We start from the raw sequence: 21,625 nt of genomic DNA on the forward strand, positions 1-21,625 counted from the left end.
ACATCGCCTGAAGAAAGGGAAAGCAAATGAAGTTAGTATAGGAAGAAGGCTGGGAGACAAACGAGGGATGGAGAGAGAGAAATAGGTTTGGGAAGTACTGAGGAGATGAGTAAAAAGAAAGCGAAAGAGAGCTGGTTCTTTGGTACGTGGACACAATGCAGCCGCTGGTCCGGCAGCTATCGTTTGCTGGACCGGCGGGTTTTTCTGGGAACAGTGTTTGTATGTTTGTGTACACGCTCTCACCAGTTGTGTATTCAGGCGGCAGCGGTACGGGGAAATCCTGTTTTCTCTGCTGCTCCAGACGTCGCCTTCTCTCCAGCTCCTCCTGCTGGGCCGCTTTGGTCACTGCCTCCAACTGATGATCCCTCAGTAACTTCCTATGTAAACACAGTAACAAATCATTTTGCTCTTAGTATAGTTTTATAACTGTACCAACTGTCACTATACTTATTAAATGCTGTGTTTACACTGTACACGCATTCAAATGCTGATGAATCATTCTTCTCACATAGGAATCCTCGGGGGAGCCTAATTATGACGGTCACATCGAGCATTGCTTTCATTAAATCTGCATTAGTCAGCATTTAATAAATAATAAATCGGAACCAAGTGAGCTATGCATCGTGAATTAATTCACATGACTCAGCTGAAAAGCTGCAGAGAATTATCAAAGACTTTAGCATTTTAAGTGCTTTGTTTTGCTTTGATGGAGCAATTACTGCTCGGCAGCCCCACTTGTTTTGTTTCCTGATGTTCACTTGTTTTGTTTCCTGATGTTCAAGGAACCCAATTTGCACTGCCCGCAAGAGCAAAATGGCAAAGTTGGCTTAAAAACAAGGGTTAACATTTAAATTATTTTTCAGAATGACAGAAACATTCTTCAAATAAATATTAATATTCTCTTAGAGACTACTATGACCTGGATGACTGAGAATCTACACAGACAAATATTAACGTTGCTCATTGCACTTTGAAAATATTTGCTAGCATGTTAGCCACATAGACTATGGTTGTGTCCTTCACATCTACAGCGCCAAAAAGAGTATGTGAATACAAGATAAAGAGCCTGTGCATTACCTACTAGCACCAAATGGCAACATATCAGCAAGTTGCACCTCAACCAGATGCTTTTGGTAGCCATCAGAAAGCTTTTGGCATAATTCTGGCTGGATATCTGATGACTCTTCTTGGCAGAATTTTAATTAATTCAGTTGGTTTCCCGGCATGGACCTTGCTTTCAAGTGTACTCCACAAATTTTCAATAGGGTTGAGGTCAGGACTTTGGGAAGGTCATTCCAGAAACTTAATGTTAGCCTGTTTTATCCATTCAAAACCAGCTTTGAGGTGTGTTGGAACAACAAACTGTACAAGTTTCAAACATGCAGCTGTTGATTTGAGGTGAAGCTGAAGAATTTGGAGGCAGGCCTCCTCCTCCATTATTCCATCCACTTTGTGTAATGCACCAGTACCTCTGTCAGGCAACACAGCCCCAGAGCATGATGCTACCACTACCATGCTTGACAGCTGGTGCAGTGTTATTAGGTTTGAAAGCCTCAGCTTTACTCCTCTAAACATACCTCTTTGTCATTGAATATAAACAGCTCAATCTTTGTCTCGTCTGAGTACAAAATCTTTCTTCATAAGGCATTTGGCTCGTCCCTGTAAACTTTTGACCACAACTGTAACTGACTAATTAGGCTGGCAGATAGAAACATGACTTCAAATGAATGCATAATGTTTGCTGACATTATCCATAGGTGCTAAGCTTGTTTTTGAATGCTACATGTCCTACACTTCTTATTTACACAAATAGTTAAATATATCATATGTACCTAAAGGCAGGGAATAAAACCCAGAGCTTGCATCCATGACATATGTTTGACATTATTTTAAATAGGCCGTTATGTAAAGGCAACAGCATATTTGGGGTTGGGTTATCATGTTTATTGGCAGCCTGGAGCAATAAAACTGCAGACTGAGCATAATCGGTGATAGAGTTCAACCAAAAAAAAACATTTACGTACTTTCAAAATGAGACTGAAATCTGAGATGAAGGAAGAGTAGAAGAAGAGAAAAAACATATATACAGCAGAGATAGGACAAATCTCATTATTCAGCCAGCAGTGGGTGTTAAAAGGAATACAGTAAGAGTTGAATAGGCTGAGTGAATGTTGGTTTGCCCTTCAGCAGCTACATACTCATGGGATTGTGTAGTAATTCCTTTTATCTCAAGGTTGACTGGTTACTGTTTGGCAAGCAATAACTCAGACTCATTTTTTAAAATCTGATTTAAAATGGTGTGAGTGTAATGTAAGCAATCCCAGAGTCTGTCTGATATCTGAACATCTGTCTTCATTGCGGTTTCACACATGTATGCTGACCTTAAAAAGAAAAAAAAAAAAAAAAAAAAAAAGGAAAATGGTGGAGGATGTTGCATGAGGGTGGATGTGTCCATTCATGAGTCATCAGAAAATGAATACTGAAGTTTATTTCGGTGATATGTGTTTGTATTACTTAATCTTCAAATCACACTTTGCTGCTCTGTTAATCTAGACAGCAGCACCAGTGGGCCAAGGACAGTTAGTACAGATTTTTTTTTTTTTGTTTGCCATGAAAAAGCCCTTCAAATGATGACGATCGCAGCTTAGAGAGGAAACGATACACGTAGAAATAAGTTTCTTTGAGTTGCTTGAACTCTTGTTACAGATGTTGTTGCATCTGTTTGAACCGGGACTGAGACCGGAGTTCAGCCGATGGTTTCTGTACCTGATGTTGCGTCTCATGTGTGCAGGTTTGGAGCTCCTCTTCTTGGTTCCTGTCAGGGCAGAGGGAGGAGTGGGGCTTTGGCTTGCCGGCCTGGAGTGGGGTCTTGACCCGGGCTGGGTGGAGGGAGGGTGAGCCGGCGTCTCTGCCGAAGGTGAGGTAGATGTGGGAGGGGTGCACTGCCACACAGCCGGGTCGCCACCCTGAGCTTCATTCTGGGAGCTGAAGGGGGCGCTGTGGGACTGGTCTGTAAGGTGAAGACAAGAACAGGATTGGTGACTTGTTAGTTCAAGTGTAAAAAAAGAGGAAGTCTTGTATACAAGAGATAAAATCTGGAGTATTAGGAGCTTATATTTCCATCTGTCACAATAACATTGCTAAAAAAATTTCATGCTTGTACACTTTGTTGTACTAAAGAGGCTATGCAAAAGACAAAAAGATGTAACATACAGTGCAGCAACCTGAAGCTTGCTATACAACAGTCTTTAAAATAATCCAGCATGCACTTCGCAATAAGTGCATGAATGATCTACTGCAAAGAAACCAAAAAAAACAAAAACAAAACAAAACTACCAAAAGTGGCTGTCAGTAAGCTTGCATGTTAAACAACAACAACAAAAAAAACACATTACCATCAATGTAGATAATGTTAAAAAAAAAAAAAAAAGTTTAAAACTGTGACAGTGTAAAACAGATTGTGAATGCAATTCTCAAAGATCTTCAGCTGTTTTGCAGCCTGGCTTTGATGGTAAAGCAGCTTTTTAAATATTCTCTACAGGTGTCAGACTGTTGCACGTAAATGAGTGAAGAACCACAACAATAACACCACCATCTTAATATTGTGCAGGTCAGGAGATTGAAGGGTTATTCACTTAACCTTTAATGCTGCGGCTGCTTTCAGCAAAACTAAGGCGCTATCTTGTGATTAATATCCTGCTGCTTCCTTTATGTCATATGTGTGTGCGTGTGGGGGGTGGGCAGTTTCAGGTGCTACTTTCACAAATTAGTAGCAATACTGTGCTAATAAAGGTCAAAGCCAGAGAGGATTTTGAAAAAAAAAAATCCAATGTCTGCAAAGTCACAACAGCTGAAAGAGTTGTATAACAGAGTGTTTTATAATACTTTATGACTCAGGGAAAATGGCGTGAAACAGTGGTTCACTGTTACAGCTCGATATCTCAAATAACTAAAATAACCTAATACATCAGAAGCTTCCACACTGAGAGCACCCATTATCATTAAGAGGTTTCTTCCAGCCATCTAGAGCAGGCTCTAGATGGCTGCTCTCAGAAATGTTCCTACATGGAGCTGCACATCTATTAATTATAACTGCCAGAGTCATAAATTGTTAAATTATTAGGTGATTGCAGCAATCTCAAGCCAAACATGCAGATCCTCCCAGTAAAACATATACCAGTTTTACTGGCTCAGTGCTGCACAGTTTGGTTGTTTTGATTTCTTCACTGTTCCCTTTTTGTTCTGGTAAACGTATTTGTCCACGTTAAGGTGTGGCTGAGATATTAATGCAACATCCTCCACTCCTACCCCATAAAAAAGCAATCTGGCAAAAGAACTTCAACAGATGGGCCAACAGCAGCCAACAATCGTCTTTAACCGAAGGCATGCCCGACAGCGGCTAAATCGCAAAGTCACCATGACTGATAGTTACAGAAGGCAAAGCAGCCGACAGCTGTCACTCTCCAAAGGGTTTCTCTGCTGCTTTAAATAAGTCAGGCTTTAATATTGTTAAAACAAACAAACAAACAAAAACCTATAAATCACAGATTTAAAATAAATAATTAATGAAAGAATGACAGAACAATTTTTTTTATTATTTAAATGCTTAAATATAATATTGATCACAAGTTTTGTTAGCACTTCTTATATTCTGCAGTTACTGTTTTTGAGCTTCTTATGTTTGTGTTTAGAATGGAAACTTCCACTAAACAGGTTTGACTGAGGGATGACAGCCTGTCAGGATTTAAGTGTTTAAATATAATGAAAATTTCTTGCAGAGCACAAGAGTCCAAACGTTTGTCAATCCAAACTCAAAACTGTGCTGTATTAAATTTGTCCTCTTTGCCCAATTTCAATTCATCAGTCTTTTGGTAAAGTTCTTATAAAGTTCCAGTTCTCTTTCTTCTACCCTCAATCTGTCTGTATTCCACTTTCACCTTTCTTCTTCTTCTTCCCTCCTCCTCCTCTCCCTCTCAGTTGTTCTGCCAGAAACACACTGAACCAGATCTGGGGCTTATGTAAGAGCTGGATCATAAATATGGATGGCTTATGAAACACAAGAGAGGACACAAACACTGACACACACACACACACACATATTTTAGAGGACAAGTGTTCACATAAGAATTTGAATCAATACATAAATATCCAACACACACATGGAAATGTGGATGCCATTCCAGCCAAGAATCTGCCTGGACAAACAAGGACATGCTGCCAACACACACACACACACACACACACACACACACACACACACACACACACACACACACACACACACACACACACACACAATTTCAACACAAACCCACAAAGAATGCATACAAGGCATGTTCAGTGCATGATACCTGACAGCATGAGAACGCGGACATGCATGCACACACAGACACACGTCCTTAACATAATGGAAAAGGGAGGCTGGTGATGAGCTCACTGCAAATTGAAAAACACCTTACATAAAACGCCCCTTCAGTCCATCAGTGCGATAACAAACTTCTCGATCTGGCTGCTAATGACACCAGCTCGTCTCAATCCTTAGTGTGTCTGTGAGTGTCGTACGCTTATGTGTCTCGGATTACCTTTCAAAAACAACGCGTTACAGTAACTGTCAAATCTAATTAGGAAAAGAGTGAAAAAAAATCACAGTTTTCAAGGGTGCGCAACCCTTTAATTGTGAGGTTTTTAATAATAAAAAATAAAAATGTTCAGCCCAATATCAAGATAAATGTGACCACAGCCAGATTACATATTTCAATGAAACAGTCTTAAAAATTAGGCCAGTGCACAGAAGGCACGCAAGCTTTCCATGGATCCAGTTTGGATGCAACTTTTTCCACCCCGCCGTCATCATGAGGTTTACAATTCCCCACAAACATTAATGCACCTTTCCACAACTTCTGGTGTGTGACCTGTAGGTCAAAGTCTACCCTCATCCAATTAAAAAAAAAGAAAATCATCACAACTTTAAAAGACATTGATGCACAATTATGTACAAACACTACTCTGACTCCATAATGAAATTCAATGACTTTGATCCAAAAACTTCACTAAAGTCAGCTGATACTTTAACTTATGACCAAAAACCTGCAAGACTTAATCCCACAGCATTAGCAGGCTAACCGATAAAACTAAAACGGTGAACTTGTTAATCATAATATCAGCATTATATCAGTTTGGTCATGTTAGCTACTGATGTTAGCATCAGCACAAAGCCACGCTGTGCCTTACAACAGCCTTACAGAAGCAAAAGCATGCTTTCAGACTCCTAGACTGCACAGTGCAGTCAGTGTGCTTTGGGAAAATGCAGTGAATTTGCATAACAAAGCACAATGCATTAAAAGGCACTGCTGAAATTTTTTTTGACTTAGCAACAAACCCAGGCTGAAGGTTCACTTCCAGAGGTTTAAGAGGTGTTACTGTGCTGTCTTTAACCCCGTCACCTCAATCTTTCTGGTTTAGACTCATTTAAGAATAAGAAGAAATGTATTGATCCCAGAGAGAAATTCATGTCTGACCTAGCTCTTCTGCTATTTGTATGAGAACTGAAAAGCCTGATGGTTGTGGGTACGAATGATTTTCTGTTTTTTCTCTCCATTTCTGCATAGAAGCTTTTTAATTCAATGTTCTGACTATCTTCTTTTTACAGGCACCATATTCTTTCGCTATACATTTCACATAAAATGGATTTTTACAATTAAAGTTTAAAAAAATTTCCATCCATCCATCCATGTTCTTCTGCTTATCCAATTCAGGGTCGCGGGGGGCTGGAGCCTATCCCAGCAGGCATAGGGCGAGAGGTGGGGGTACACCCTGTACAGGTCAGTTTGCAAATTATTTAAAAAAAAAAACAAAAAATAAATAATAAAAAAAAAAAATCGAGACACCCACCGTGACATCTGGTCAGTTGTCTCTGCAGCACTGACATCTTTCTATTGTTTGGCTTTAATTGCTCATCATGTTCACCACATTTTTTTGGTTGTTTTTTTTTCCATTCACTTGATTACCCTCTCTACCCCAATTTTCCCTTCCTCCAACCTTACACAACAGTTATATAACAGATCCTGAAATGCACAGTGTGCACACACGCACACACACACGCACGCACACAGATGAGGTAGGAAAGGAGACAGAGATGAAAGCGAGGTCATGACGGAAAAGGAAAGAGCTGCACTTCAGTGCGAGCCGGGGAAGACACTCCAACACATCAAACAAACATGGCAGTGACACACACACACACACACACACACACACACACACACACACACACACACACACGCGCGCAAGCACACAGATTCTGGGAAGCAGGATTGTTTTCCTCGGGTCAAGAGGACAGGACGTCCAGGAATCATTCCCCACAAAGAGAAATATGATTTTATTAGTTGACAGACACACCTTGTCTCCACACACGACGTCACTCGATACGTGTACTACCCGACCTTATGGTAACTGTGTTTATCTGACATGTTAATCTAAGTATTTCAAGGATAGTTTGCTTTCCCTCACAGTTTGTGAGGGAGCAGACACAAAGCCGCCGGCCCTGAGGGCACACTATACCTGGCACAGGTATGCCATATGCACTGCTGTGCTGGGCTGCCCTGACTGATGCTGCAAATTGCACCAACTCTGTTCGCATAATGACTGTATAAACTGAAGTGAAATAAACAGTATCAATACAACCAGTCTTATAATTGCTGGTGTTTTTCAGTTTATTTTTTTTATAGGAAGACATATCATGCAGTACAAACCAATAAAATTATAACAGGAAACAAAAAAAGTAACAATGAAACGCTGGCGCAGCACACCTGTTTTCTCTTAAGGAATTAAAATTTGGTACATAATTGCTGTTTCCAGTAAAAATTACAGGGAGAATGAGAATGCACTGGAACGGGCCATTAGTAGATTGGCCACAGTTACTGACTCAGTCCAAACATTTAACAGCCACTTTAATGGTTTTTACCGGAGAAATTCATCTTGTTTAGATAGGAAAAGGACCTCCGGTTGGCTGTGAGAGCAGCTGGGAGACAAAAACATCATCCGGCTGATGGTAGTTTGCTGTTGTCTGCCTTGCGATAATGTGTTTATAATCTCAATCGTATTGAGAAAAATGCCAGAAATATGCAATTCTCCCATTTTTTGAGTTATAATGCAGTGTCAAAAACCAAGATATTTTGTATAAATGATTATAAAAATAAACTTTACTACAGAGATGTTGTGACTTATTAGATAATAACTGAAGCGATGCTAACAATACCAGCTTTGAATACAAGCTGGCATTCAGTCATATCAGTAGTTTCTGTTCATACTACTAAAATATTTTCAGGGAAGTGAATTTAAAGAGAACTCACCCAGAAAAAAAAAAAATGATTTCATAACCTCTGTGATACACATCCACAGAATATGTATCCATATTCTATACCCTCTCATCCTGTCACCGCTGCTCGCAGGTTTAATTCAACTTTGAAAAATTAGAGATGTCAAGATGGAGGCAGAGCTGGGATTTGAACATGGACAGAAAACAGAAGATTGATAAGTGAGCAGCTGTAACTGCGTGTTTCACGGAGCGTTCTGGATGCTGTCGAGATGAAGTGCCTCTCGCATATACAGCGAGATGTACAGACTCACACACAGACTCGCAAACACACGCATTGGGGAGAATCTTGCCGCATTATGGCCCGACGGGTTATACAACACGCTCACACAAATGCACAAAATAAGTTATATAACAGATAAACTGTTCAATACTCCCCAGCTGAGGGCCCGAGAAAGCGAAAGCCTCACTTGAATCATTCCTTCCTAATGCGCACACGTCTTGAGTGCTGTGCAAACAGCTCTGTGAGACAAGTTTGGAAGCGTTCCAATCAAAATAGCCAGTCAAGATACATGTCATCGGCTGCAGGAAGTCAGACATAAACATATTATGTAATGCAATATGGATCACAATTGCATCAAAACCCCCTGTGCTTGTGCCTCAGCACCTGATTCCCTGCAGTATCAGCAACTCCTGCCAAACTGCTCACAGATTAGATTTCTCATATCAACCCTTCATTATGTCTAAGGGTTATTAACTTGTCACTTACAGGGAAGTAGGAAGTCCAGTTGTGATAGCGTATTTCCATGCTATTTTCAACTTTGAGCCCACTAAGTGTTCTTTCAGGATTTATGATAAAATGAACATGAACAAAGATCATTTACTGCTCTAAATTCAGCGTGCGAGACCCGCCCACCTCATTGAGAAACCCTCCCTTGTACAGGAGGCCAACTGAGGCGTTATCTCAAGGTGAGAATCAGAGTTGGGGAACTGGCTGTTGCTAGGTGACTGATTTAAAACATCACTGTGCTGCGAGCCACGAGGAGCAGAAAACGACTTTGGCAATATGTAGGTAAAATTAGTCAAAGCAAAGTGTGAACGATGGTGAAAGCTGAACCTCTGTCACGACAGAGCTGGGAAAGAAAGTAATTAAGTGTCCTGATGAAATGCTGACTCATCGGGCTCAGTGAGCGTCACCGAGTGAACAGCACCCGCAGCACATTTTCTAAGCCATTAATTCGTTCGGTTGGACACTCCCTGTGGACTCAGGACCCAGCGCGCTTCACAAAAGACAACACAGCGTGTTCTTGAGAGATATGAGCCTCAAAAGAATGCAAGGCCACCGGCAACAAATTCATGGTTAGTGTGTCCGTCGGTGCGTGCTTGTGTGTCTCTAAGTGGGGTTGCAGAGAAGAAACATCTTCTGCTAACCACAAGTTTATGTAACCGCATCTACGTATACAAGTGTTTATATTTAACTTCTTGCACCGTGGTGACGAACATGCCAACGTAAGCGCGCCAAAGAACTCTGTGTATGGAAAGTAAGTGGCAAACCCTCAAGTGTCAATTTCATAAAGTGGCAGGCAGAAGAACAGGAAAGATTAAAACTAAAAGAGAAACCAAAGAGAATAAATCTGTACAAACATGTACTCATCATGGGTCCTCCCCCCCCCCCCCCCGTGGCCCTTACTGGTATAGGCTGCTTTCTTGATGCACCGGTGATGCACAGGTTTCACTCAGAAGTGATAAGAACAGATGACTGACTGCAGAGAATAGAGATTCTTCTCTAATGTTACTTTGCATCTCAAAAAGAAGGAAATACAAACTTCTCTGGAACAAGATGGATAGAAGCCTGACGATGAACCCAACTTAGTTTGAGATCCGGCACCTGTGTGAGATTCATTTGCATCCATAAATCATGAACTGAGACAGCTGAGGGTAGGTTTAGACGCACACACACACACAGACACACACACTCTTCACAAGAAATATTAGGTCCTGACCTACATACCAACTTCCATTAAGTCAGTCATCCCCGCAGTGATGAAACAAAGTAAAAAAGTAAAAATGCTTTTAGGGTTTCGTGTGCTTTTAAAATTAAAACTTCCCTCATCCGTTCTTTTCATTCACCTCATGGGATTGAAAAAAAAAAAAAAGACTGGACAGTCTGTGTCATCGGCCAGCTGTTGTCTACGTAAGCAGATTACAGATGACAGCGTATATTTACTACTACACAGCGGAGAATCCTGTGCGTCACACGTTTTACACACACACACACACACACGACAAACTGTATTGTTATTCAACAAATGTGGGGGATTCCAGGAAGTACACAGAAAATGGAAAAATAAAAAAATTCATGGTAAAAGAGTATCTAAATGAATTATCTAATCATTTCATCCAAACGCTATCCTGAGAGTCTCAGCTGGACAATCGCTAGTAGAAAAACAAATCAATTTTAAACCCCTCTACCAAGAACCATAAATATAGCCATTCTCTTGCAGTTACTCAACATGTTCTGGAAAATTGAAATGGGAATTGTGTAACATCTGACTTTTGAAATGCCAGTAAAAACTGGGCACCTTGTGAGCGACAACCAGGATTAGAAGCAAAAATGCAAGTTTGAAATGCCCAACAGATTATTAGCAGATGTACCACTGCATGTTTGGATGATTTTTGGTAGTGGTAGGAGCAGTTTTAATTCTTTAAAGGTGAAAAAGTATTTTAAAATAAGTGGTTTTAAATGCAATCTGCAGTTCAGTTTTTTTGTTTTTTTTAAAATGATTATGATTATTTACTTCCTTCTTAAAATCAGAGGTGCACTTTCTGCACTACCCTATCTTCACACCTGTCCTTTCCTGCTTCCCATTTTGTCACCTCTCCCTTTTCCATCTAATTCTGCTTCCACCTCATCTCACTCACCTGCCACTTCCTTCACTTCCTTTCTTTCCTCATCACTGAGCTTTACTTGTACACATAAAACATTTTCTGCTGTCATTAGAAGCTGTAATTCCATCAGACTGATCTGCAAACTGATAACTGGTGCTGTGGTTCATATCACATCACAGTGTACTGTGTTTTTGCTGATGAAGGTTTATCGTTTACTAAAGTAATCAGTTTATTTAGGCCATCAAAAAAAAGAGACTATAGAGCTAAATATAATGATAGAAACCTCTGGCATCCTCTAAGGCAGTGTTTCTCAAACTGTGGGGCGTGCCCCACTGGTGCATTAGTATAGCAACTAGCCAAATTCTCCACCGTAACCGTCTGTGTGTACATAGAGCCGTCGTGCTGCCATGCCTTTGACAAAAATCTGGAAATCAGTCTAAATAAATTATATTTTCATTTCAAGAGTTTGATATTTCTTTACTTATCTCTGAGCCTGGCTGAAACACGAGGTGCTCTGAGCAAAAGAAATAAAGAGATCCTCCTACTTCTTTTTCATTTCAAGCTAAGCTGAGTTAGCTTTTTCAAACATCACTTTAGGGTCTAGATTACAGTCAAAGTTTCATCCAGGCTCAGAGATAAAAACTAGGTTTCTGGAATGGTTGGTCAATTACACCATCAAATGTGATTTAACCATGGCTTGTGGCCAAAGTATTCAAAGTTTCCAAGTAAACTCGAACACGATGGAAAAAATGTTAAACACTGACATCTGAAAACTGACAGCTTGATGGTTATCAGTGGAAACCAGCAGCTTCTAGTTCAATACATTGTTTCGAGTGGAAATGTAAATAAGGGGATCAAAATCACAAAACTGGGGGTGAGTCATGGAAGAAAATGTTACCAAGGTCCGTAGGTTGTGTTAAGAATTTAAGTATGTAAAGGACAAAACTTCTTTATTTCCAGGTGGGCCTCCAATAAGATGACCCGCTTTATTAAATGACTTCTTAGCGTTCTCATTTTCACAGTCTCACACAGGAAGAAAGTTGCTCCCTAACAGACAGCCAGGCCACCGCCGCTGAGGCTGGTCAGACGAGAAGGGACGCTTATGTAACTGCTGCCTCTGGCTGTTACACAACCAGCATGTTCACAAGAATCTCACGTCCTACACACACACACACACACACACACACACACACACACACACACACAAACACACAAACACACACACACAGAAAAAGATGCAGCACACTCACAAGAACCGACGGTCTCAGATGAACACGGCAACGTTTAAAGAACATCTAGACTTTGAGACACACAGAGCCAAATATACACACACGCAGCGATGAGTGTCGGCATGATTTTCCACCTCGCTCCTGCTGTTCAGCAGCGTTCATGCTGTTCTCTTACGACAAGGAAAATGTCAGAGATTATCTAAGGTGGATGGAAGAGACAGAGAGAGTGATACAGGTGGACAGACTGAAAGATACCAGAGTGACAAACTATAACTCAGAAAACAAAACTCTGAAACTTGCCTAAAACTTTGCCTAACAGTTACAGCTTTCTGCTTTTTCCACTGTTGATGACAGGCAGAATACTGCTTTGTTCCATCTATCTATCCATCCATCTTATCAGCATCTGCTTATCCAGGTAAGGGTGCAGTTTAACCAGAAATTCCCAGACCTTCCTCTTCCCTGTAGCTACCTCCCAGGAATTGGAAACACATGACCTGAGAGGAATCCAAGAGCCATCCTAATCAGATATCTGAACCAACTTAACCAGCTCCTTTCAATGCAGGGAAGCAGTATCTGTTTGCTTATTCTTTCAATCACTAGCCACAGATCATGGCTGTAGGTAAAGGTAGAAATGTAGATTGCAAATGCTTTGCCAAATCAGTTTTTCTATTCATCTCAAAATGATCACTGGACCTGATTCTATTGGGGTCTCCCTGGCAGGTCATGTTTGTAAAATGAGAACTGGTTCTCAAACATTTTACCTGGTAAATTTTTTTTAAATCATAAGTGCAAGCAGTTCATTAACTTCCTCACAAATTAGAATAATTACAATCAGCAGTGCCAGCCAGACACGCAGTACAGCAGATCTTGAGATAACAGTTAAAATAAAAATACTTTAAATGTTGTCTTAATATTTTTTTCTTTGTGATTTACTGACCCACCCCGACACAAACTACAGGCAAAAGCTGGAATCCCAAAGTTTCTTTGTAGCTGATGTTTCAAAGTTGTTCTTTTGAAAAAGCAGTTTCCAAAAGGCTGGCCGAGATTCAACTGGGTTACATGGTTGCCTTGAGGAAGAAAATAAAATCGCAATACTAATGCCACACACACACCCCTCTTATATAAGAGACTGCCCTAAATGCGTTATTAAGGCTGCTTTATTAGAGCGATGCAGGTGAGTTATGAAACGCTCCTGTTGGCAGCGAGTGCGATGAGTGTATCAGAGAAATGATGAGGCGGTGAGAGACGTGCATGGAAGAGAGAAAAGGAGGTGGAGAGACAACGGCCATGTGATAAAGACTGCACAGCAGAGGGGGTGAGGCGAGGTAGAACAGACTGTTAGTAGGCCAGTGTGTCACTGCTGCTGGGGAGGAGGAAGAGGAGGGAGGAAGAGGAGGAGGAGGAGCCACAGAGGAGGAGAGAACGTCTGGATGCTGTGTGCTGGTCACACTATAGCCTGTTACATAAAACCCTTATTGGCAACAGTTAGTACACAGTGTGTACTTTCAGCCTCTGAACAACCTGTGAGATACTTTAACTGCTCGCATCTAAGCAACCAAAATCTTTACACCTTAGCACAATATGCACGTGTGAGAGTACACAATGAGGAACAGATATGCAGGGGTATAACCCCTCAGGAGGTGGAAAGACAATACAACACTTATGTAACCACTTCACATTACTCCTCTTTAAGTAGCAAATGTTTCATATTGTGAACCATTTCAAGCTACACCATATCCATCAACAGGTGACAACTTTAAAAAACAAAACACCATACATATTAATATATGATTAAGTCTGTGAAAAAGGTTGATTCTGAAGTTGTCATGAAAGCAGCTGAAACAAAAACGTTTTCTTCTGCTTGTCCAATTCAGGTTCAGGCTGAAAGGCTGCAAATCTATCGCAGGGCCATTTAATCATTTTTATGTAATTTCAGGCACTTCTTGTTTGAGAGAACATGTGTTTCTTTGCATAAACAATCAGATTGCCAAGGAGAAACTGAAATAAATCATTACTGCAGCATGAAAAGCTCTTTAGCTTTTACGATTGCTGTCTTATTAAGTCAATGTGAAATAACGTGAGGTGGTATCGGCTTAGTGCAGGCACCACACCCATGATGTTCTCCATCTGATCACAAGACTTCTGTACTGTAATATTATACAGCACTGCAGCCATTTAATGAGAGAGAAAGAGAAAGCTGGGGATTAGATGAGGTAAAACAGAACTTAGAGTACTGCACCAAAGGATACAAACCAAAGTTAACATGTGGGTTATAAATTTCTAGAAGTAATAAAATCTGCTACCTGCTTTTATCCTCTGCCTTTAAAAAAAAAAAAAAAATATATAGTGCTCAAACTCGCGGAGACCTGAAACCAGGAGAAAACAGTAAGAAGAAAAAGAACCAATCAGCCAGAGAGTGGACGGGGTACGGGCCACTGTGCAGCGACCAGATGAAAAAGAGAAATCAGCCAGCAAAGAACTTCGAAGGGGAAATTTTACACTAAAAGAGAACAAAGAGAGCTGCTGTACTATTTGACAGGAGGAACCCAAAAGATTAAAGCAAATTAAAAAACAAAACAAAACTGTATTTTGATGAAGAGAGCATTAAGGAAGTGGGAATGCGAGCCCTGTGGCGTTATGAAAGCAATAAGACTACACGTGCTCCTGGTGTTTGACCTGGACTCCAGTGCTGGCCTGAACAGGTTGTTCCTGCCTCGCGTGCTGACGCCAATTAGAACGGAACAGATCAAATTCAGAGAACGATGGAAAAGCAATCAGCACAACACGCTCCTTCCTTTTTTTAATTGTACCACAGAGGTGCTGCTGCTATTAAAATGTCAAATTTGTTTTCTTTTCACTACAACCATCTCGTCACTGACGGACACAGTGTACTCAAAGGACGATATGCAAACACGCGTGCACACGCAATGGATTTGGGGGGAGAACAGTGTGTTGCTTTTACCCTTTATGGCTATTTGACACAGCACAATCTGCGAGATGACAAGGAATCTAGTGCCGCTTTTCATGGTGAGCCAAACGCCCAGAGCAATCCCAAGAATTATGAGCGTGTAGACAGTTAAAGGAATTTCTGTGAACGTTTTTCAACAGCCACATGGGGGAGAGTCAGTGGGCCACGGCGCTCCCTAAGCAAGAATCAAAACACTGTTTTTAAAGTCTGACAACCTTACGTGATCAGACAGGTCCTGAATTATGAGCTGATGACCTTTGCAGAGACTTTTCAACAGCAGCTGTTTTACTCTCAACAATTGTTGTTAACATGGGTTCTGCTTTTAACAAAATCTCTCTCCCTGATATCCAGCGCAGGTGCATACGCACTGCAGACCACAGACTCTCTGGATAAAGTCATTGTTTTGTCTTTTTTACTGCAGGAGATTGGACTTGTAATGAAAGAATGACTGAAAGAATGGTGATGGATAACTTTACCTTGAATAGTCACATTCCTAATTAGGTACACGATGGGAACACATTGTTTGCCGAAAATCCCCCCCCGGAGGGTAATGGCTAATTTATGGGGGCTTTTGTTGTAAGCCAGCTGATTTCCGGGCCAAGATTTCCGCTCGCTGTTTACAAATGTGCAACATTTTGACAGAGCTAATAAAAAGCAGGACTGCACGCAATCCAACAAAGGAGCTTTTAAGGCCAATCTAGATCCTACTTCACCCCACCTGCCCATGTGTCCTTCATGTCTGTGAGTCAACTTAAAACTGTTTATGTTAAATGGGACAGCATGAACAACAAGATCCACAAATTGTGCACTGCACATCTAAATTCACTGAAGGTAGGCTTAAAAACCTGATCTGACTAAAGATGTTAAACTTTTAAGTTTATGTAATGCAACATTTGAGGTTTCTGATCGTCTTGTATTTGCTAAGTAAACAGACAAAAAAATCTGGGGGGTGGGGGGGGGGGGGGTAATAAAAAATTCAAACTCTCCATAGATTTCATTTTCATTCATTGTAACTGCAGACTGCTGCGGCGCGCTGCGCTCAGGCGTTTACCCCCCTAACCCACTGGTCTGCTGAACCATATGTTTTCCTGCCTCCACATGCTCACACTTCCAGCATGGCCCAATCCTACCCCCCATCCGCCAATCGCGCCCTGGCTTTGGTTTAGGTAACCGTAGAAACAGCCAATTGGAGGCAGGAACTGAGATGACAACAGGAGAGAGAGGCAGTGGGCACGAGTGGCAGAAAGACCGGCTGAAAGATGGAAGGAGAATTAGAAACTGGGCCGAATCGAACAGAGAGAGCAGTAATTGAATGCAGGGACTGAAAAGAGTAAAAGATGATGAAACCAGAAAAGTCAATAAAGGGAAAACAGACTGAAGCACGCACAGATAGACTGCGCACGCTTAAGGAGGTATAGAGCCGGTGTTACACAACAATGTTAAGTAACTTAACAAGCATAAATCAACTACTGCTGCACAGTCCAGACACTTCTCTGGTGCTTTTATAACATCAAAGTTCTCCGTTTCTGATCATCTTTTCCCTTTAGCTCATTTTTTTCTCCATGCATCTCCTCTCTGGCTTCCATTCACGCTGCCGTTCCTCAAACAGGATGCAGAAAGGAAGCACCTCAGCAGCGAAGTAGCGCTATTCATTATCTCATCAGATCAACTACAGCGTATGCGTGAAGCTTTCTGTGCAGCATTTTATTCCTGTTCTCAAAGCATCACCCTGTCTCCCAACGTTTGCACACCTCCATATTTTTCCCATTTCTTGCTAACTTTCTCCTCATTTTCCTCAGAGATGCTTCACTTCCACAACCCTGGCACGGGCCAAGGTAATGATGTCACCTACCTGCAAATGACTCCGATTCATCCAGAAGCAGCATGGCTAATCAAAAACAGAGGGAAAGCTGGTGTCCCCTGCCTCCCCGTCACACTCTCAAAATTGCTTCCCCTTTCAAGAAAAAAAAAAAAACTTTTAAAAAGAAGTAAAGAAGAGGTGGCTCTTCCCTCCTCTTAGCTTGGTTTTACACTCAAGTGGTCTTTAATCGACTGCCTCTGACTGAGTGACTCCCTGACTGCTGGTCCACCACTCTTTGCGCTCCTTTCTGGTCAATAACAATGTGAATGTGAGGCAGAGGCAGCTAGGAAGGCTGGCAGCTGAAAACTTACATAACCCTTCATGCTGGAGCTGGGGCCCTGCTGAGGGGGACTCCTACCACTGATCATCCTTCAATCTCCTCCCCCCAATGAAATAAAAAACAAAACAAAAAAAAAAAACTGTCAAATTAAATCACGCCCCCATAAACATACTCATGAATACGAAGCATGCAAAGAAGCAGGCACTATTTAAGTGTTTGCTGGTGATTAAAGGCGTTACGACACCTCAATAAGGTTTATACGTTGTTGCTTTAAAGATTAAATTACACATATGTACACACAACCATATGTCAGAGGAATAATGTGAGTTAAATGACTACAAAGCAAGTTTAACAGGCTTTCTGTGCATTCCCCAGCTCAACAAACTTTAAAACCCTAGTCAGCAATAACAGGTATGTAACTGATGATAATTGATGTCATAACTTCAGGCTCTAGGCGCACTCACATAACGGGGGAGTTTTTAAGGCGTCATTTGGCTTTTAGATCAGTCTACAGGAATACGTTATGGAGAGATACAAAAGGACAAAAAAATACTCTGTCAATGCACAATACAGGTGTTGTAAAATAAGGTGAGAGTGCACTGCTGCTGAAAATTTTTGCCAATTCATGAGTGAATATACTTATTATATAGTGTGCTCTATTTCTAATGCGTACCTTTAAAATATGCCTATTTATACTGCTCAAAAAGAAATTACAGGAACACTTTTTAATCAGAGCATAGCATCAAGTCATGTAAATTTCTTGGATATTGATGTGGTCAGTTAAGTAGCAGAGGGGGGCTGTTAATCAGTTTCAGTTGCTTTGGTGTTCATGAAATTAATTCCCCAAAACAGGAATGGGTTTTACATCTTTTCTGTTTTTTTTCCACTAGTTTAGCATTTAGCTAGGGTTAGCATCACTACTGGTAGCAAGAATTGATACCTGGACCCTACAGAAGTTGCACAGTTAGTCCAGCTCCTCCAGGATGGCACATCAATACGTGCCATTGCCAGAAGGTTTGCTGTGTTTCCCAGCACAGTCTCAAGATCATGGAGGAGATTCCAGGAGACAGGTAGTTATTCTAGGAGAGCTGGACAGGGACAGCTGATGGACCTTCTGTGGTCCATCAAGGGGAACAGTATCTGCTCCTATGTGCAGGGAGGAACAGGATGAGCACTGCCAGTGACTGTGAATGTCTCTGACCAAACAATCAGAACCAGACTTCATGAGGGTGGCCTGAGGGCCGAACATCCTCTAGTGCACCCTGTGCTCACTGCCTGGCACCGAAACCTGATTACCAGAATACCAGAATTGGCAGATCCACCACTGGTGTCCTGTGTTTTCCACAGAGGAGAGCAGGTTCACCCTGAGCACATGTGACAGATGTGAAAGGGTCTGGAGAAGCCACAGAGAACATTATGCTGCCTGTAACATCGTTCAGCACAATTGGTTTGTTGGTGGGTCAGTGATGGTCTGGGGAGGCATACCCATGAAGGCACACACAGACCTCTACAGGCTAGGCAGCAGCATCCTGACTGCAGTTAAGTATCAGGATGAAATCCTTGGACCCATTGTCAGATGCTACGTGTGTGGGGGCCGTACAAACTACTGAGTACCATTTTGAGTTCCTGCAATGATATTTTGGTAAAATGAACTATACTGCCACATCATTTTTTCACTTTGACTTTGAGGGTGTCTTTAAATTCAGTCCTCTGTAGGTTGCTCTTTTTCATTTCCATCAAATGATGTGAAATTAGCCACATTATCCAGTCCATATAAGTATATAGATATCCAGCATGATTTTTTTTTTCCGCGTTGAGATCTGATGTATTTTCAAAGCTTTTTTGAGCAGTGTATATGCAAAGTGCTTACAGGCCTGATGCTGTACCATACAGAAGTAGATATGGAAAGTGTTTTTGACCAGATAAAAGTAAAATTTATTTTATTCACTGAATATTCTAATAAAGTGATAAAGTTTCTGAAATTCCACCTTTTAAAAACAAAGCTGACAGCCAATAAAGACAAAAAATTCATGTTTATAGATTTCCTGCGTCACAAACCGAATACATGCCACTTCCCATGCCAAGTTACAGTATGAGCTACTTTAACTTTACTAACCTACTGTCCAGCTCAGCACATTTGCATATATGTAACAGTTTCTCAGCTGAGAAGCTAATTCATTGCCTGAGCATGTCGTCATCTAAAGAATTAGTGAAAATGTGGCACTTGCAGTCAATTTTAATCCAAAACTCTGCTTGTGTGTTCAGCCTCAGTGATCTAGCCGGGTTAAAAGACAGAAACTTTAGGCTCAACGTACCTCAGTAACCCATTAACCTCACTTTGGAGCACACTGCTCAGATTAGATCCATCAGTACAGGAAACAAGATCTCACACACACACACACACACACACGCACGCACGCACAGGGTTAAAACATGCAATTCTGCACAAAAGCAACATCCACAGATATCTTCTCACTCCGACGTGAGATTGTTTTAAGTGCTGAACACGTGACAGAGTCAGGACCCTGTTGACCCTGTTGTGTGAGTGTGTAGCAGAATAAAGAGTAGAGAGGAATGCTGCTGCAGAAATCTGTGTCAGCGTCTCTGAAATGCCTTCAAAATGACTTCAGAACTCACAAGATCCATTATTGTACACACATACAACATCCCTTACATATGTTCAACACTGAGAAGTTGTAATTGAACAAAGTTACAAGATTGGAATTATTACTTCCACGTGTGGCTATATATATATATATATATATATATATATATATATATATATATATATATATATATATATATATATATATATATTGCTGACAGTCCAATAATTAAACCCTGAAAAAAATCACTGGGAGTGACTTCAGTAGAAAACCTGTCTCAAAATGTGTAATTTCCCCTTTCACACATGTTTACACACGTATTAAAACATATCAATGGTTTATTTGTGGTTCTCAATAGAAACACTGTACTAGAGAGTAGCAAACTCAGATCCATTTGTAGAGAGTACAGTGTGTTCACAAGGAAATTTTTCTAATTTCTACAGTTAATTTAATTTGTTACATTTTTTATAGACCTGAGAGAACACTGTTATGAAAACTTCCAGGAAACCCTTCATCCTGGATTAAATGGCTTATTACCCAAAGACTAGAGGCTACTTATATTTAACAAAAACTGATTTAGAATGAAAGAGAAGCCTTAGAAACAGGGTTTTATACCAACTTCTGCTTGAAAACAGGAAAACTGTGCCACAAAAACAAAGTCTTATCCAAATAAAATGACACAGAGGTCCTTCTAACTTTTTTGGGTACTTTTTTGGGGTGAGGGGATGGGATGGGGGATGGGGGGACAAGGACAACTCCTGTGTCAATTTCATAACATGCCTTATGAAACCCCTGAGCTCTGCTCTGCCTGAACAGCCCAGCTAAAGACTTGGCACTGCACCACATATAGGTCAGTCTGTTTGAAACGCCCCGTGTGTCTGCATTCATGCTGATAAAAACAGACAGCAGATGATACCACTGGGCTGACAGAGAGATTAGAACAAAACACACGTGTGCAGAAAAAGGAATCTCACACTGAGCCAAAACATTTCAGCTACTCACCCATGTCATGTGGCTGAAACTTTTTGTGTCCTACTCTGGTGAGAGATTCATGCCTCCTCCTTATCACTCTCAGAAACTTACTCCAATCTGTGTGTGTGTTCCTTCTTCATACAGCTTACTCACTTCCTCACTGTTCTGTCTGAACCTCAGCGTGTCAAAGTGTGTGTAGGTGTCTCTGTGTGTGTCTGTGTGCGACTCCCAACATCTAGCCTCGTCGCGCAGCTTTACCGGCGCTCCACTGAGGACAGAGGGCCATTGGGACAATTACAAAACAATGAGTCGTTGAAAACTGCCCCCAACCGTTGTGCGTAGGAACTCCCCCGAACACCACTGCGCAGCTTTTCCTGTCTACCTCCTCCCGCCTCTCTCTGCTTCTCCCCTCCCCCAGCCAACTGACACAGGAGCCAGTGTGTGATGTCAGCAGGGCACGCCCACTCCAGAGAAGCTGCCTTAGGTAACAAGGGTAATGGGGTTCAACC

The 21,625-nt window shown here is 41.3% G+C and overlaps 1 protein-coding gene across 2 annotated transcripts in view; it reads right to left on the reverse strand.

Annotated features, from left to right (window-relative positions):
- LOC115782493 (helicase ARIP4-like) overlaps positions 1-21,325 on the reverse strand; it is a 36,123-nt gene extending 14,798 nt beyond the window's left edge. The window contains exons 1-4 of one of the 2 annotated variants that reach the window (XM_030732676.1): positions 21,147-21,325; positions 2,767-3,010; positions 244-377; positions 1-7 (exon numbers count right to left, since the gene is read on the reverse strand). The exon at positions 1-7 is cut by the window's left edge and continues 167 nt beyond it. In XM_030732676.1, the coding sequence (XP_030588536.1) occupies positions 1-7; positions 244-377; positions 2,767-3,010; positions 21,147-21,150 (389 nt within the window). In that variant the 5' untranslated portion in view covers positions 21,151-21,325. Of the gene's footprint in view, positions 8-243; positions 378-2,766; positions 3,011-17,249; positions 17,521-21,146 lie in introns of those variants that run through there. The other variant, XM_030732675.1, reaches the window with a different exon arrangement.
- Between the last annotated feature and the right edge of the window lie 300 nt (positions 21,326-21,625).

Source organism: Archocentrus centrarchus, chromosome 7 (genome assembly GCF_007364275.1).
Source record: "Archocentrus centrarchus isolate MPI-CPG fArcCen1 chromosome 7, fArcCen1, whole genome shotgun sequence".
NCBI classification, from domain to species: domain Eukaryota; kingdom Metazoa; phylum Chordata; class Actinopteri; order Cichliformes; family Cichlidae; genus Archocentrus; species Archocentrus centrarchus.